Below are 18446 nucleotides of genomic sequence, written 5' to 3' on the forward strand. Positions count from 1 at the left end.
ATACCCAAGGTTTCCTGTGGACCCTATGGACTTCGTAGAAAAAGAGATAACAAAGGTAAGTTCTTACCATATCTCTACCTTTGATTTCTGGAGCTCCCAGCTATTGTAGAAATGACCAGTAACACCCTGCTGTTTCGGTGTCCAAAGATGGCTTTCATGTACAAAGTCATCTATACGCAGACATGGATTTTTGTTTACCCATCTCCTGTCCTGGTAATTGTTTTTCCTGCTCACATGATACCATCATCAATGTACATACTAATGAAACTACACAAGCCTCTCCCCCTCCCTCAGCCTTCCTGAGTGGGAATTATAACTCCTATTTACTTGAGTGGGCAGAATTCGAACCTTAAAAGAATGTAACTTGCAATAGGCCCTGTGATTCATATACACATAATCTCTACAGATGTGTATATAGAATTAGACTGACATTGTCCATCACATGTAAACTAAGGAGTTTCTGTTTCTTGAAGCGCCATCTGCAACTCTTGTATTGTCAGAATGCATTGCACACACAAAATCGCAATGTGAGCGGAAGTAATTTCTACATACACACGTGGCTTTGGATAATACTCCATCAGATTAAGGGGGTCATTGGCCTTTCTGACCAATGAAGTTGGTGTGGAATTTCACATTTTCTGACAACAGTTTGCAGGACAAAGCATGGTCTAATGGTGGTCATTTGGAAATGACCTGACTGCCTATCTAAATCTTCTCCTCCCTGGACATTTGCCTCAGTTTCTTTTCTCTTTTAAACACGTTACTAATAAACAACAAAATAACAGCTGTAAAACAAGGGAAACTGCCATATTCTCCTATATGTATAAATAGCAATGAGGCCCCATTTTGATGATTATTTCCCTTTTAAAAGGTGTATTATCGTGTAACATATTTGTTATTCATTACATACATAATATTAGAACACGTCTTGTAAAATTCAAACTTCTGAAGTTGAAGTGATCAGTTTGTGGCCTGTTGTCGGAAATGCTCAATACAGATAATCCTTAGTCTGGGTCACTGCCAAACCGTTGCATTTTTATGAAAAAATAAATAACCTGGACAAAAATTCCCGAAGGCCGTCCTTTCTGACAAATTATAATGCCCTTCACAACAGCGTTCAGCGTAGCAAAATGTCACAGGCTGCCACTCATTAGTTCATCTTAGTCTATGACTGCCTGAAGTCCCTCTATTACTTCCCAGGTTTACATCTAGCCTGATGGGCTAGATGTTTAATCACATATGATACTGTGGGGTCTATTTACTAAGCAGTGTTAGGAGACAGAGTGAAAAGTGATAAGGTGCCAGCCAATCAGCTCCCAACTGTCATCTCACAGGCTGTGTTTGAAAAATGACAGTTGGGAGCTGATTGGCTGGCACCTTATCACTTTATCACTTTCTTATCACTTCTCACTCTGTCTCCTAACACTGCTTAGTAAACCCCTAAATACTGTAGCGTACACACTTTGTACTGCACAGAGGTAGGCTGCTTGTTATAGAACTACAAGGCCCAGCATGTTACAACCTGAAATGATTCTACAGTAGATTAGGGCCAATTAGCCTGGAATATAAATTGATCTAATATTGATAAACGTATAAAAGTAGAGTGAGCTGGGGATGTACATTCACAGCAGTGCACAAGCTATTGTCTTTTGTTATCGCTGAGTTTCCTAAAGTAGGATCAGAGACTGCAAGTCTGGTGTGCATGGGGAAATGATCACATTCACACTGTTATGACAAATATCTTGTTCTGATAACACCGCTACACACACAGCATAGTATTTGTGAATGTTGTCTCTTTTTTTTATAGGACACTTTGTTAGTATTCTAAAGATACAATCTAAGATACAATGTATTTATATCTGAAAAGAATGTTTAAAAAGAAAGGGGCACATAAATGCATTTAAGACTTGGGATCTTTATGAAGTGGCTTTAATGTGTTGGATCTGGAGGTCTACTGATTTTGGCAGTCGCGGTATTTCAGCAGCGTAACGGTTAAACCTAGATCCGTAAAGCCTCTCAATCCCTACAGGATGAAGCCCTGGAGGCGTTTTGCATGCTCAATAAGCGTAGCGAGCGCCGCTGTGCAGGTTACTCCTTTCTACTGTGAAGTCGTGCTTTGTAGTGACATCAAAGGTTTTATTTTCTGGTCTCCCCTTTGAAAGGAAAGCAGCCACCAGGCTCGTTTTCCCAGAACTTCTAGATAACCCTTTGTCTGCTGACAAAGCAGCTGCAGCAGCACAGCCTGACCTGCCAGGAGCAAGGAAATTGGTGCTGTGTGATGGTCTCCTGGCTCCCAGCGTATCCTACACTTCAGACAAGTGTGGTGGTGGGGGGAGAGTTGTCAGACAGAGCTCCCATCCCACTGGGAGAGCGGAGCAGCCTTTACCCACTGGGTGGAGGTAGACAGGCTGACAACTTGGATTTAGTCTGTCAAGGAGATAACTACTGTTGTGATTATAAAGCCAAACCAGTAGCTTGTCAGGGCCTTACTGCTTTATCCCCATCAAGCTCAGAACCCAAGTTCCTGGTTAAAACATAAAGTCACATTTCTAAGCAGTTCTGTGCATCGGTTAATGGAAGCAGGTTGTGGAACAGCCAGGGCTGCACTCTGCAGGGAAATACATCTGGGTGCTGGTATTAGTAGTCAAAGAGATTACAGAAACTTTTGACTTGGGATGGGTAGAATGGTTTACAAAAAAGCCACATTTTTATTTTAATAATTAAATTCAGTAATAATTAAGATCCTGTGATTGAAAAGTGCATTCCCATACCCTCCCGTGCTAACTGCTGCCACTGGTGGGGGAGAGATTGGAAGATCTCTTTCCTGCTCGCAAGCCTCCAAAGGCTTAAAGCGGTTTACACCATCTGAAGATGGTGTAAACTACCGAGCCAAACTCCAACAAGTGTGGTACATAGGCGTCAGATAGTAGTCCCCATTGTTAATGGGGACTGCGATAAATCTCCTGCATTGTGCTATTAGTACATGGGAACAATTCATAAAATTTATACATAAATGTTTTGGGTAAAAAAAAGCTTGATACATAGGCCCATAATGATTGGAAGACGTCCGCGTTTAGTAGCTGTGAATAAACCTAGATCACCCCCCCCCCTAACAAGCTTGATGATTGGTACACAGTTTGTGTGGTGACCCACTGTTCGGTTTTCAAAAAACCTGGTGTTGTGCAATTAAGAATTACAATGAATGATATCTACTTACTTAGACTATTTTTTTTTATCTTTCCTCCCCCATGATCGAGTTACCACTACGGCCCTGTGTGGAGTTTGTATATTCTCCCTGTGCTTGCGTGGGTCTCCACCGGGTACTCTGGTTTCCCCCCACACTCCAAAAAATATACTGGTAGGTTAATTGGCTCCCCACAAAATTTACCATAGTGTGTATGTGTAGGAGCATGTGGTAGGGAATATAGATTGTAAGCTCCACTGGGGCAGGGACTGAAGTGAATGGTAAGATATTCTCTGTACAGCGCTGCGGAATATGTGTGCGCAATATAAATAACTGGTAATAAATAAATAGACCATGTTGATGAAGGCTTGGAGATCCCTTGTGGGTTGTTTGCGAGTTCATGGGAGTCTGGGTCTTTTGGGTGAAATTATTGGGACACTCGCATTTGGGAAGGCTTTAAATGTTCTTCAGTGTTCTCCATTTGTAAACTTTCTCAATTGAAGATTGTTTGGAAATGACCTTATAGCCGTTTTTAGACTGATGTGCAGTAATTGCTTGTCTGTGATTATAGCGGATTACTTTGTTCCTTGGCCTGATGCTAACAGACCTGAATGCTCCAGCCTGAACTTGTCAACGTTTCTGCCTTTATACAGTGGTGGTAGAAAATACTGAGGTGCACTTGATACAGCAGCACCTAGCTCAGATTACATTCTTTATTCATTTGGAAGCAAAAAGGGTGTACTTCTTCGCACCTCTTCTTCATGTTGGAATATTTACATTTTTTATGAATAAGTAAAATTTGTTATGGGGTTATGTGCTTAGATTGATCAAATTTTAGGACTTAGTGAGCACTAGATGAGGATTCCATTCTTATGCTGCCCATCCATTTAACGATGCAGGGGACGATGGCGTCGTCTCCTGTGGGGCGAACTACATACACTGAAAGTTCAGACGTTCATCCCCGAACATAGCAACCTGACGGCGGTTGTCAGGTTGATCGTCATGTTCGGGCGATGATTGATGTTAAAAACGACAAGCGGGCGTGCGCATCACTGGTCGTTTTGAACCTTTTACTGCCCGATTTGCGGGCGATTACCAAGCGATGGAGCGATAACGACCGTCGTTATCGCTCCATCACTAGGTTTATTCGCCTAGTGGATGGGCAGCATTAGTAAAACATAGATTAAATGAGGGGGATTGTACTTGTTCATGTCACATATTATGGCAGCTTCCAGCAAGGAAATAAGGAGTATATTTCATATTTGTAACAAAGGGGTCTATGTACTAATAATCGCAACAAATATCCCCGCTATGTACCAAGGGGAACTTGCAGGGACAGCGGTTGCAGTAACCGCTGTCCCTGCCAGTTGTATCCCTGGCATTTAGGAGAAGTTTTTCACAGAAGTGAAAACCTTTGCTGGGGGAGCTGACACTGCGCTTGCACACAGTGTCAGCTTCTGGAGCTGGCAGGGGGCTGTGGGGGAAAGATTGAAATATTTCTCTCCTGCACCTGGAGCCCCCATAAGCTTATACTAGTTTACACCATCTTAAGATGGTCTAAACTCTGAAAAGCTTTGCTTTTTGGAGTTTAATACACAGGGGTCAGATTGTAGTCCCCACTGATGATAATGAGGACTGCGATCTGCAGCGCTAATTAGCACTTTCCCTGAGATTTCTGTGAAATCTCCTGCATTGTGCTATTAGTACATAGAAACAAGAGAAACTGCAGTTTCTGCATAATTTTATGTAAAAATAATACGGATGCACCAAAGTGCATAGCAAAATGACACAAACACACTGCTTCAGGAGAAATAACCATGACCGTGAACATTTACGTCAATCTTACCTATATTTTAACTGTAAAAAATGTGATATAAGCCTCGGGGGGCGTATGTAATAGGGTGTGAGCTTGTGCCGCTGCGGGAATACATGTGTTTCCATATTTTTAAAGCGGCAATCATTTTAAAGGCAGAACCAAGCTGGTTTTGCCTTTAAAAATAAAAAATAACAGTCAGATGCATTCCTGCAGCGGCACAAGCTCGTACCCTATTACATAAGCCCCTGATTCTCCAAAATAGAGAACAGGGTGCAGCAGCAATGCCAGTATAGAGAAAAGGTGTGATGCAAAACAGGCTTAACTATATATTGTGATAACGCCCACACTAACAGCAGACTGGTTGGTATTGGTTACAGCACATTTGCAAATAAGGTATTCTGTATTAGTGAGCCATTGTTTGCCCCTTTCCAATGCAGAAGATGTGGAATGTGGGCTTCATACCACTGGTATCAGGGAAATCATACAAAATAAGGATGTAAAGAAGTAAAACCCTTCTAGAAAACGCTAACAATATGGGGGACAGTTTACTCCATGAGTGTCACAAACAGCTTTTATCCATTCTGATTATTATAATCGACCTGGATATACCCCACTAGAGGATGTGATTATTACAACTATCAGTGGAATGGTGTTCTCTCTGAAGTGAAGTTGCAGTCACACAATGTAAAGACCATAATCTATGTGCCTGTATTACATACACCGCATGAAGGCAATCGGTAAATATTTGGATTTAGATACACTATCCCAAAAACATATTACCCAACGTCTATTTATTTTCTTCTTGGTCATGGCAGAGGGAATACTTAGTGCTGACTGGCAACATGTAGTTCATGTTCCTAGAAATCTATACTTTAGTAATGTCCCATTTCTAAAAACCATTTACCAACAACACACAGGTCACTTGTATAATTTTTTTTTATTATTATTATTTGAATGTGCTGCTATGCAGCATGTTCTGGTGATCTGTTAAGGTCTGAGAGTTTTAATAAACAACAATAAAAATTGCTAATTGTACCGCTGATATACTTTCATTTGATTTTCCAATAAAAATGAACATAATCTGCCAATGAGCATGAGTAGGTGACACAAAACATGTAAACAAAATAAACCCTTAAAAAAAAAAAAAAAAAATTAAAAATAACCCACAAGAGCGCGTACCATAGAGATACCTAGGAGAAAGTCTTTGGGGGAGGGGGCATCTCTGTCCATTTGCAGTAGTTCAGCAGTACCACCTCTGGCTTGGGTTCCGAGTACGCGACAGTCACCGGCTGCCATGTTGTCTTGTCAGCGACTAATGTCCGTTATGAAAACCACTGCCATGGGGGTTGTTTAAGGATTGTCCAAAGCAGATGAATGTGTCTCTTAAGTACCCCCCCATTGTTATACCTGTTTTGTCCACGTATTAATGCAGAGAAGCATGGGACATTTCTTCCCCCCCCCCCCCCCCCCTCCTCCCCGGGACATGGAGTATTAATGTTTGGTGGGAACGATCCCTTGAAGCAGTATAGACTGAAAGAGAACCCGATTCCAGCACTGTACTGACGCCAGCCAGGAACGAGGCAGCGTGGTTATTCTTTGGTACAATATTAAGTTGCTGGAGATGCATAGACAGCATAAGAAAGCAGGGAGAGGCAGGTGGGAGAAGAATGCAATTATTGTCCTTCTCTTACCAACACATTTCAAGTCCATAATCTAAAATAATTCACCATTTACATTGTTCTATTACCCTGCATGTGGGGTACTTTCCTGCCTCCCCTGGCTGCAGTAAGTGTGTGTAACATAGGTTATGCATGACCAAGTATGACTGTGACTTGTCTTGTATTCAACCCCCTAATTTCCTTATGCTTGTCCTACTCCTGTTATCGTTTTCATTTTTCCAGGTATTGCTGGAATATATTTGTCCACCTCTATTGGATCGCTTTACAAAGGTGTCAATGGAAATAAAAATATATACATATATATATATTTATCTATCTGTCTGTCTCACCCACTGAGGGTGCAGGGACTTTACGCCCAAGTTGTCCATTCTTTGCTTTATTCGTTGTTTTGTTGAAAACCCTCTTAGTTATTTTAGTCTTAAGCAGCTGAAAGGATAGCAGCTACCCCGAAGCAAGGTATCCCTTCTGGTTCAAAGCTCCGGCTCCAGCAAGCAGCGGTTAGGATATCCAGCTATTGGATAGGGCACAGTTAAGAAAGGGATTTAGCAGGTTCATTTAAGTATGTTGTGCTGCCATTCTCATGTTTCGGTGAGATACGGCTGGAGGGCAGGAGAGCACTGGGGAACGGCGATCCGGCGCTACCAGTAGAGGGAGGTCTAATCTCGTTGCTTCCCAGGTCTCTGTCTGATGCTCGCAGGCTTGGGTGCTGTAGGGGGAATGCCACTGGAAAACTGGCCATGTAAAGAACTCGCCCAATTCTCTTGGCAACCTGCAGGGTAAAGAACGCATCAATGAGAAATCGTCCATGTTCCATCCTAATATTGAACATTTCCCTATTAGCAGTAGTATTCATTAACCCACCAACACACTAATTTGTTTCAATGTTTAGTTGAAAAAAAAAAAAAAAAAAAGAGTTGGGTATCAGTTAAATAGGAAGAAAATAGGGGGGGAGATGTATCAAATCTCGGAGTTAGGATAATGTACCAACCAATCAGTTCCTAACTGCTATTTTATAGATGGTGTTTGAAAATGACAGGAGCTAATTGTTTGGTACTTTATCTCTCTCCAAGGTTTAATACATCTCCCCCCAAATCTTTACACCACACACTTGCAACACAAGTACATGTGTGCATCTTCTTGCTTTTATCACATTGCTAAGGCATCCCATGCACTATAGCCTCACTGGCAGACTATAGGACCTTTGTGCCAGTATGTGTAGTGCTCAGTGTCTTAATCTGTGTACACACTGGCCGATCAATTGATCGGCCAAAATATCTGCTGCACGTTGGCCAATGTGTACAGACGATATGTCTGAACGACGTCATTCACAGATATATTGCTTTGTCTGTGCTGCACTGCCGAAGGACAGATATGTCTGCAGACATATCTGTCCATCAGCAAGTGTGTATGGGTGATCAGCCGATCGCCTGAACACACACAGCGGCAGCCACGGGGAGGAGAGCGGCACCGCCCCCCCCCGGGCCAGTGGAACCTGCGGCTCCCGCATATATGGTCTTGCAGTGTGAATAATCGACCATCATCTGAAGATATATCTGCAGATCACTCGATCTGCAGATATATCTTTCAGGTGTGTACCCACCCTTCGACCCCATAATGACAATGTGCACAATTCAGGCCACACTTGGACATGGGCAGGAAAACAGAAGAGTATTTGTTATGGTGTCCAGAGAAGCTACATTTACAAAACCAGCAAACACCATATATATTCATTGGGAGTCCTGGTATCAGCGGGGGCTTATACTGTTTAGTTCCATTCAATATTTCCATGTGCTGAAGGAGGAAGGTTTCCTATACTCGGACTAGTGTGCGGCAAGCCCATCAGAAGTAGACTGACTTTGTAGCCACTACAGCAATCCCCAATAAATGTATACTAGGAGCTGACCAGAAGTGATCCCTTTCCCCCAGTTCTGCTGAACTCAGCAAGTGTTGGAGGTTTCCAGGGCAAGAACTCCTTGTAATTTGAAAAAAAAAAAAAAAAACACTGTTTTTATTTAGAAGTAAACAATCATTGTACTTGTGTGTACGATGCCGCATGTCCGACTAACCATTGCCCAAGTCACCTGAGATCACTACTTCCTGTGTCTAACAAGAAGAGGGCACCACCTACAAGCACTAATAGTGTCAGCTCACTGTGCTAGCCAAGTGTCTGCAGTACAAGGCTGGGGATTTTTCTTTTTGAATCCAAGGTTTGCGTTCTGCCCTCCTGATGTCTATGGGACCAGGGCTCATCTACTTGTGTCAGGATGAAACCCAGAACTCTGGCCATTCATATGATTTATAGTACATCTCTACTCTATCCCTAATTCCTCCCCCATCACCACCGCTTCCCCAAATCCAATAATCTAGCCCGGGAGAGCAACCTGCAAGTCAGACCCCTCCCCGCACTGTTAAACTGAAGCACATTTCTAACGAATTGATCCACGGGGAACAATTGGCCAAAGAACCTTTTTATTACACCCGTCATAAACAGCCAAGGCTGGAGGGAAAGCCATAAACTTCAGTTACCACTTTATTATAAGGCCTGCAGGCCATAGCACAATCCTATTATACTGTGATAGTGTGTAACTGTGTGATACACTCTGCAATTTCTCTGTGTGAAAAAGTATAAATATCATTACACTCACAGGGGCTATGCAGAAAGCTGGTTTATGGTTACAAAACATTTTATTTTCCAAACGGAAGTTATTGTATCTGCATCTGTATTTTGCAGTGTGAAAGTGTAGCAGTTACATGGTAGGATTTATATTACTACAGTCAATATCCCGGCGGCCACAATGCCAGCGCTGATATTACCGACACCGGCATCCCGACCACCTGGATACCGAAGGTAAGTAGCATTTAGGTATAGGGGTTAGGGGTAGGGTAGGGAGTAACAAGTGTCGGTATGCTAACCCCGTGGAGATGCCGGTGTCAGGATTCTGACAACAGGGAACTGCTGGGACTCCATACCAACCCGATTTTATATACTAGCGATACTGAGCCTACTGTGTGGTTTTCTGCAACTTACAATTACAAGGACCACAATTGCAAGCACTATTGACAGCAGTAAGGAACTGACCTTAAGACGAACACAGCACATGTGATTAATAACACTGTGACAGCAATGTATGTCTGGGTGACCCTGTAGCTGGAATAACCTCATCCTCCCTTTCTCCCCGATGTGTGCCATAGTATATATACACGGCATCCTATCATCCTTAACATTTCTTTCACACATTTCTATTACATGTAATACAGATCTGTTGAATATACCTGTGCTCTGATTTTTAGTGCTGGGCCAAGTTTCAGACCCATGTTATTCAGTAAGTGCTCTTCAGTCAGCAGAGGCAGAGTCTCCCCATCAATACAGTGCTCCCGGAATACCTGCACAGGGAACACAGCAAGATCACATTATCATCATCTGTACATGGCACTGCAAGGGTTCTGGATCACAGCACATAAGGATAGAAAGTATAACAAGATTACATAGGCCTAAGATGAATCACTACCTGTTTTTTTGCTGGAGCATTTGGTTTTCCAATTCCAAGCCGATACACACATAACAATCCACACTATCAAACGGACATTACTTTACCTAGAGGGTCCCGATACTGTGGGCCTTCTTCTGAGTTGGACATAAACTCAGGGTTGTCCGCTATGTATGCAAGCATGTACTATTATCATGATGCATGTTGGTTTTCACTTGCGACTCCCTACAACAAGGGACAAGGGGTTGGAGGGGACGTGTGGGCGTGGCCAAAGTACAGTAATGGCGGGTTGTGGGCATCTTGTTACCAGCAGTGATCGGGACACAAAGGAGGGGAAGCCGAGGGTGTAGAGGAACCAGGAGGTCCCTCTTATATAGGCGGCTGCGGGAAGATTAGCTTCCCGCAGCCGCCCAGTGGGCATTTTTGACTGGTCGTATAAGATACCACCATGTCATGTAAAGCCCAGTTTGGTATGGTCGTATCTGATACGACCATGCCAGGCAAGTGGTTAAAGAGGATATTTCAGTCATTCATATGCCCCCGTGGAGCTTACAATCTATGGGCCTGATTCAGAGCCGGACGCTCTGAACGAGCGCCCGCTCTGAATCAGGGCGTTTTTTTTTTTTTGGAGCGTCCTCCTGGACGCTCGCATAGCTGTGGGTTACCACCCACAGCTTATGCGAGCGTCCATGATGATGGTCGCGATGGTCAAGACCATCGCGACCATCGGGCTTGCGACGAGACCCAGCGGTAGGGTCTCGGTCACCGCAAGCCCTGGAGTGATTTTGGCTCTATCAGAGCCAAAATCACTCCCACTGACATCACTAGTGATGTCAGTGGGGCCGGACACAGACGGTATGCGTTCCCATGGGAACGCCTCCATCTGGCAGCCACGCCTCCGGCACGCCCACCAAATGGGGCGTGCTGTCACTCAACATCGACAGCACACCCCCTTTGGTGCGAAACCCTGAGCGACAGCTTGGCTGTCGCTATCTGGGTCTCGCGCATGCGCACTACGGAGCTCCCTCCGTCGTGCGCATGTGCACTAGGGCACCATCGACCCGCTTGCGAACGGGTCTGAATCAGGCCCTATGTTCCCTAACACATGGACTCACACACACAATTTGTTTTTTTGTCAGAAGCCAATTAACCTACCAGTATGTTTTTGTATAAACCCATGCACACACAAGGAGAACATAGAAACTATAAACAGATATGCCATGGCTGGGAATTGAACTTATGACCTCAGTGCTGTGAGGCAGTAATACTAACCACTACACCATCCATGCTGCCAACATGACTTGCAGGTTCTTAAACCCTGGTACAAGTCGCAAACTTGGGTCTAAGTCGCACTTCATGCAAATTCTCCCCCATTCTCAGGTGATGGCAACCAGACAGAAATTGCCCTCTTTGGCCTGTCAGAAATAGCAAGATTTCCTGACCTGACAGATGGTGCTGCCCTTTGTGCGACTAGTAGCTGACCCTCCCCTGCAAAATGTTCTTTATCTCACAGAAGACAAATTATTTGCAGGTGTGAAGACTATTTTATTTATTAGAACAATAAACTGTATTCCTCTAAACAAAATGTATCATGCGTGTATTCCACCAGTGACGTGCGGTGAAGTAAATGGCTGAGGAAGAACTGGCTAGTATCAGAGCCAGATGTACAGATACATATATGAACCTGAGGGTTCATGTGGGCATAATACAAAGGTGCAGCAGTATATAGTGCTGAAAATTTGGTGAGTTTTGATCAGGAATGTGCAGAAAATGTAAGCAGGAGGCAGTGCCTCACCTGCCATACACTTTATACTCCATTTTTATAGTCAAAACTCTGGAGTATACTGAAGTGTGACAGGAGAGGCTCTGCCTCACCTGACTGCCCATCACTGTATTCCACTATAAACAAAATATCACACATACATTCCATTCCCATGTTCTCTTTCCGCCAAATGTAAAGCACTGCGGATTAGGCTGATGCTATATGAATAAATGGTAATAAATGAATATATCTGTCGTGACTCACATTCATTTGGAATGCTTTGCTTCCACAAGTCTGCAGACTCGATGTCACTCCCTGTACTTTCCTGTGCTCCCCCCCCCCCTTCCTCCCTGGCTCAGATAGTAGCCCGCCTCACTCTCTGGTCCAGCTACAGGGAGGGGGGAGTGTGGCAGTGCAGGTGGTTTTAATGAAGCATGTCATAAGGGGATTAGCACGGGAAAGAGGAAGGGAAAAACCAGCAGTCCTCCACCTTCCCCTCTCACACTGTGCTGGAGACAGCGCAGAAATAAGGGGGTAGTGAAAGGGACGGTTACAGGGCGTCTTCTAACCTCTAATGAGCAATAGAGCGCCAGTCTCCTCTTCTAATGAGGAGTAAGTGGCACGGCCATCAAGAATTTAGTCAGAAGGCACCGAATCGTAGAGAATTAGCCCAGCGGTATAATTTGGCGTATAAATAGCGGGAAGATATCAGGATGAATTACCTGTGTGTATTCCGTGCAGCCAGATAGACTGCCCACAAAGCTGCACACATCATCCACTGTCCATTTGCTGAGGTCCTCCAGCACCACACTCTCCTCTCCATCCATGAAGAGACCCCCCATGGCACCTGATGATGGGGGTAGGGAAGATGAGCAGACAAGTGAGAAGGAGGGCGAGGGGGTAGGAAGACAAGGTGAAGAAGGATGAAGAGGTTGTGTGAGGAAAAGCAAAGGTGGTGGTGGGGTGGGGGGGAGATGGAGAGAGAGGAAGAGGCATTAATCATTAAAATCCCACAAAGAAAACAAGACGGCAGCAAGATGAACATATTCTGTAACCTAGCATACATCTTTAATGACCTGTCAACACCATGCAGGGCACAGACTCTGCTCTCCCACTATGCTTTGTGGGGAGAACTCTCCAAACTGGGAAGTTAGAATAGAGAGCACATTGTGGCATGAGACCAGGAGGCCCCTGGTAGATGAGCTGTATGTGTGATGGGCGAGATGGGACAGAGAGAGGTCAGCCTGCTGGCAGCGGTCGGGAGAGGAACAAAAAATTAATACAGCACAATTTATTCTGAGCACAGCCTGAGGTCAAACCCTGCCGCTAGCTTTCCAAGGCCCACGTCTCTGAGAGAAGGTGGGCGACTGGAGCTGGGAACAGCTTCCCAATTAGTCACTTCCTCAGGCTCCTGGCACTGTGTCTGGTAGGGAAGAGACAGAATAAGCAGGGCTCAGTCTCTCCCCAGACCCAGGGCAGATAACAATTCCACCTATAATTGAGGATAGTGTGTGATTCATAAACAGTTAAAAGTAGTTGCTGTTTCCAGGTCTACATCTCACATGCAGTGTGCACCCAGGCAGTAAACATACCCCCTCCCTTCTCGGTCAGGGTACACAGGAGGGGCTGTGGTGAGAGCAGCTCATGCCAGGTTGCGTTAATTGTACTCAGGGCCGGGGATCGATAGAAAGGATTTTAGCTTCCTGAGCTGTCCCTGGGGTGTGTGGGGAGAGCTGAAGGGGGAGAATTGCTGGCAGTCCCATATCTCACACACTAGAGGAAGACAAGGTCGGTCACAGAGAGGCAGACAGGATGGGGGCCAGGACTGGCACTGATAAACAACCCCCTCCCCTCCTCTCCTCTCTCACTTCATCCACCCATAGCTCACAGCCATGCAGGCACATGGAGCACAGAGGTCAGGGGAGTATTACAGCACAGTGACAGGATGCACAGCTGCCGAGGCTGCCCTGGCCCCTGCTTTATAGGGCTCCCAGGGTCTCTAAAAGTCCTGGCTGAGCTGGCAGCTTCCATCATCTCAGCAACTAGCCTTTAACCCTTTCAAGACAGTGAATTCCTTCTGATTGTGCAAAAGAAGAGCATTTATATGGGGGCCAGCTGTGGTGCAAGAGGATAAGACGTCTACTGTACAGCAATGCCTGTAGCTGCTGCAGGGTCTCATTAAAGTGACAGGCTCTATTGTGGCATCAGTCCTGTACATACATACATACATACATACACATATATATATATATATATATATATATCTCTACTGTATAAGTCCTAGCTTAGTGTTATGAAACAGTATTGTTTAAGCTATATTTGTATGGAATATAAAACAGACTCTGACAATACAAGTGGTCACGGCCTGTTAATTAACTATATAAGGAATAGGACTGACCAAAGTATCATAAAACACAACACATTTGTTTTCATCACTACCAAGCTATTCATGTAAAGGATGGCGTGTGTTCCTTGGCTTCCTCCTCATTGTGTATGTCACAGTAGATTTGTACAATGGGGTATAACACTAAGCAATCATATGACAGAATCTAATGGGTTGCCATGGGTGCCAGCTTCCCTAAATGCCCCCTGTTATACAGACTTGTAGCTGGCCGATATGGAGTTCTGTAGTACTTAGTGCACCTGTGTACTTGTTGTTGCTGGAATACCCCTCTACTTGTTATAAACAAATATCCCCTTTACTTCTGACCTAGAAAGTTCATTTCTCATACGTTTTTTTTGAAAAAGGAACTGGTAAAAGATAAATAAAATCTCCACATACTGCAGCACTCAGCACTATTTATTATGGACGGCATTAAGATGGCGGGAAGTCATTTTGATTTTTACTTGTACCTAAATTTCTGTACGCTCATTGAATGTTGCCTGGATCATAACAGAGCAGGTGATAGGACGGGACATAACTTTAGAAATGAGATATCCTGCTTTCACCAAGGATTATTTGTGTAAACTGTGGAGGTTGCAGAGGTAATATGCTTCCCCAAGTATGGGTCAATGGTAATGGTCATATTATGTCACCATCCGTGACTGCTCTTAGCTCATCTATTGTCTATAGGTCACTAGGAGATTTTTCGGGTCAGTTAGTAAATTTTTCATCTGATAACTCATGGGGGCGATTTAATCAGCGGGAATGGCGATCTGACGGCACCTCGCACCCACCAAGATCGCACCATTTTCCTTGCACCCCATAGAGGTGAGCATTAAAATCTGGGATATTGGGCTACACTCAAACATTTTTCAGCCATCACCAAGAGTGCAGTTTCTTGGTACTATTACCCATATAAATCTGGGTTTAAAACCAATAAGCAAAGTGTCTGTGCGATCTAGGTATATATATTTCCTGCTCTGGTTTAGCCAAGCACGGTTTGAGGTGCTTCAGCTTTAATGAGAGAAGCAGGAGCCAGGGCCCTGGGGTTGATAAGGGCTAGCAAGGGGGAGGTGTTGCTTTAACAGGAAGCCTTTGGAACAGTGATAGGAATTCCATTCTCCTAATGTATTGAAAAATCAATATTGCTAAATCCAGTCCCGGTGCAGCTGTCTTACTCAATTACAGGCGGCGTGAGCCTGGACAGACGAAGAAGGGGAGAGAGGTGGAGGGACGACGGGGTCCCCACACACCAAGTAAAGGCAACCTGTCAATCCCCCTAATGCCTTTATCCTTAACCCATTCTGTGTTTAATATTTGAAAACCTTGTGAGTTTGTATGTATGTGTTACATATATACACGCACATATATACAGTGTGTGTATATATATATATATATATATATATATATAAAATACACGCACACACACATATATATATATATATATATATATATATATATATATATATAAAATACACGCACACAATGTTTTTCTTTTTTGGCATGGAGTGGTTATATTGACAGTCTATGTTCTGACAATGCAACTCCCACCTTCTACTGTAGTGAAGGGAGGGGTGTACAGTAAAAAAAAATAAAAAAAAATACAAGTAATAAAAAAAAGTAAATTACTATGTATATATAAAGTATATAATATAAAACCACCCATCATATATAGCCTGCTTGGTGCTGTAGATTCATTTGGATAGAAGATATGGCTCTGCACAATAAGCACTAGGTATGGCATCTGCAGACAGCTCCAGTTCAGTGAATATGTAGAAAAGGTAATACAAAGTAATGCACTAGTATGCGCTGTATCATACACCACACATACACTATCCTATCTCACATGGCTAAATCCCTGCTTTATGGACCTACCAAGCAGGCTCACCATCTCTTGCCATAATGAACTAACTAGACCTCATTATCCACTTTTTTACGAGTTTAAAAATGAAACAAGAACTGTGATGTTTTCTATGTTAGTCTAATTTGTGGCTCACTAAGTATTACTTTACCAGCACCCATCTTATTTCTTTCTTACATATATTTTCACTGGAGGAGAAGCAATAGTGTCAGTTTATGATGCAAGTCAAAACATCTCTTAGTTTAAGATTTAGACTTGAGCATGGTACCTACCTGTGTGGAAATAAGGGTTGACAGCATAGGGGAATCCAAAGGGTAGCGGATGAGGTGGAGGCACTGAGCTAGAGGGCAAATATTTTCCCTCCCCTTTGCCGATTCCTGGTCCCAAGAGATGCGTGGGTGACTCGGCTGGACCGCAGGGGAGGCTTTGGTGGGTGTGTGAGTCACCTAACTCTTTTACGGACTCTCCTCCTTTAAGGGCATCTTTACCCTCTTGTAGTTCATGGGATGAGGAGGAAGCGCCACGTACAGCTCTTAAGCTGTCTGTCTTCTCCTCCGCCTCACTTTCCGAATCTTTCATCTCCTCATCGTTACAATCGGATGCCCCCTCCCGCATACGCTGCTCTAAGAGTTCCTTGGCTTCTCCGTGATTTCCTTGAGGCTCCATCCGGTGATGCGCAGACTTCCGACTTGCCCTCCTCCCACTCTGTGATTCTTTAGGAGGCGGTACGCTAGGGACTCCTTGGTGGTTTAGGGAGAGCAGAGGGGTGTTATTGTGCCTTAGTACGAGCATTGCATTCCTTCTGGATAGCTCCTCTCTTAAAGGGTGACCCTCCGGGAGCTCATGCATGTTGCGCAGCGCAGGGTGGTCAGGGGGTAAACCATGGTGAAGGCTCAGTGGGTCACCAACTAAAAGCCGCTGTCTGTGCAGATTCTCCAACTCCTTTTGACGTATAATCTCTGCAGACATTTCAAGTCTTCAAAATATATAAAAGCAAAATATATAAGATCAAATTGTACATAAAAAGGGCAGTTGATAAAAAAACATCACACTAGAAATCAAACCATCATATCAGAAATATTCAACTATATATTGCCTTCAATACAACAGCAAAGAGGACTACTTATATTAAAGTGGATACCCACAGGTTAACTGCATTAGATAAAGCAAATGGCCAGGAGGTTTTGGCAGCAGTGGGAGTACCTGGCCAAAGAGGGAATCCCAGAATATGAACAATAATGCTACCCTGGCCAATCAGAATACAGGAACGGAACCGTAAGACAATAGGGACAAGTGATATGGCATGGTGCAGAGCCAGGAAATAAAATCCAGGCAAGGGATCTCTTGGGACACACTTACAAAATTAGATCTTCATCGACTGATGAAATTGTTGCAAATACCTATCATTTTAACCCCTGCAAGTTATTTAAGGGTTATGGAAAGTGATAGTCACCTGGCCAGGTTCTGTTTCCGCAGAATTTCCTGCTGTCGTGCAAACATTTCTGCCTGGGCTGGCTGCAAGAACCCATAACCTGCAGTAGAGACAGGATATATACAGTAAGCAAATAGTTATTCCAACTTGTTTATTTTTAAAGACTGGTTTGGACCACTGATGTGGTCTTCGTTTAACGGTTTGTTTTCTTCCTTGTATATCATAAGCAAAGTTTATTTTGCTAAATGTTCCCTTCAAACATTACATTATGTGTCTAAGCCATGGTCACCTTATAGAGTGATGGTGTTACATATTCCAAATAACTCTGTTAGTTAAGCACTTCCCGTTAAAGTCCAATGTGACCCACTCCACCAGTACATGATTATCTACAGCTGTTCATTCTACTTAGTCTCCAAAAGCATCATTAACCTGTGTTAGTTTAAATACTTAATGTGTAAGGTGTCGCCTAACATCAATAACTCATTCACCACAGGCTGTGTAAAAAGAATCAGGGAGAACAGGAGCAGGACATAGTGTACCTCAGGAAATGAGTCATCTTGGAAACTGTGCCATCCCCTACTCCACTGATGTTTACATACCTGGATTCTGACATAGAGCTGATGGCATCCCAAGAAATGGCGGCCTTAAGTGTGGCCCCAAGGTGATGTGAGGTGCATTCTGTGGGGACAGCAGTGGAGGAGGGTGAGACATCTCCCTAGGAAGGAATAATAAGTACATTCTTATTAAATGCACAATTCATATACTTATTGTGATCCAGTCATACATAATGAGTACAACCAATGCAAGCAGATATTCTCACAGTATTATAAGCCATTAGAAT

General features: G+C 43.8%; 1 protein-coding gene across 2 annotated transcripts in view; it reads right to left on the reverse strand.

Annotated features, from left to right (window-relative positions):
- Nucleotides 1–5918: 5918 nt before the first annotated feature.
- SAMD11 (sterile alpha motif domain containing 11) overlaps nucleotides 5919–18446 on the reverse strand; it is a 199506-nt gene continuing 186978 nt past the window's right edge. For both annotated transcript variants that reach the window (XM_088468169.1, XM_088468168.1), the window contains exons 9-14: nucleotides 18205–18320; nucleotides 17627–17705; nucleotides 16446–17149; nucleotides 12652–12776; nucleotides 9953–10063; nucleotides 5919–7448 (exon numbers count right to left, since the gene is read on the reverse strand). In XM_088468169.1, coding sequence (XP_088324295.1) covers nucleotides 7209–7448; nucleotides 9953–10063; nucleotides 12652–12776; nucleotides 16446–17149; nucleotides 17627–17705; nucleotides 18205–18320 — 1375 coding nt within the window. In that variant the 3' untranslated portion in view covers nucleotides 5919–7208. The remainder of the gene's footprint in view (nucleotides 7449–9952; nucleotides 10064–12651; nucleotides 12777–16445; nucleotides 17150–17626; nucleotides 17706–18204; nucleotides 18321–18446) is intronic.

Source organism: Taudactylus pleione, unplaced genomic scaffold, assembly GCF_031769625.1.
Source record: "Taudactylus pleione unplaced genomic scaffold, aTauple2 ptg000082l, whole genome shotgun sequence".
NCBI lineage: Eukaryota > Metazoa > Chordata > Amphibia > Anura > Myobatrachidae > Taudactylus > Taudactylus pleione.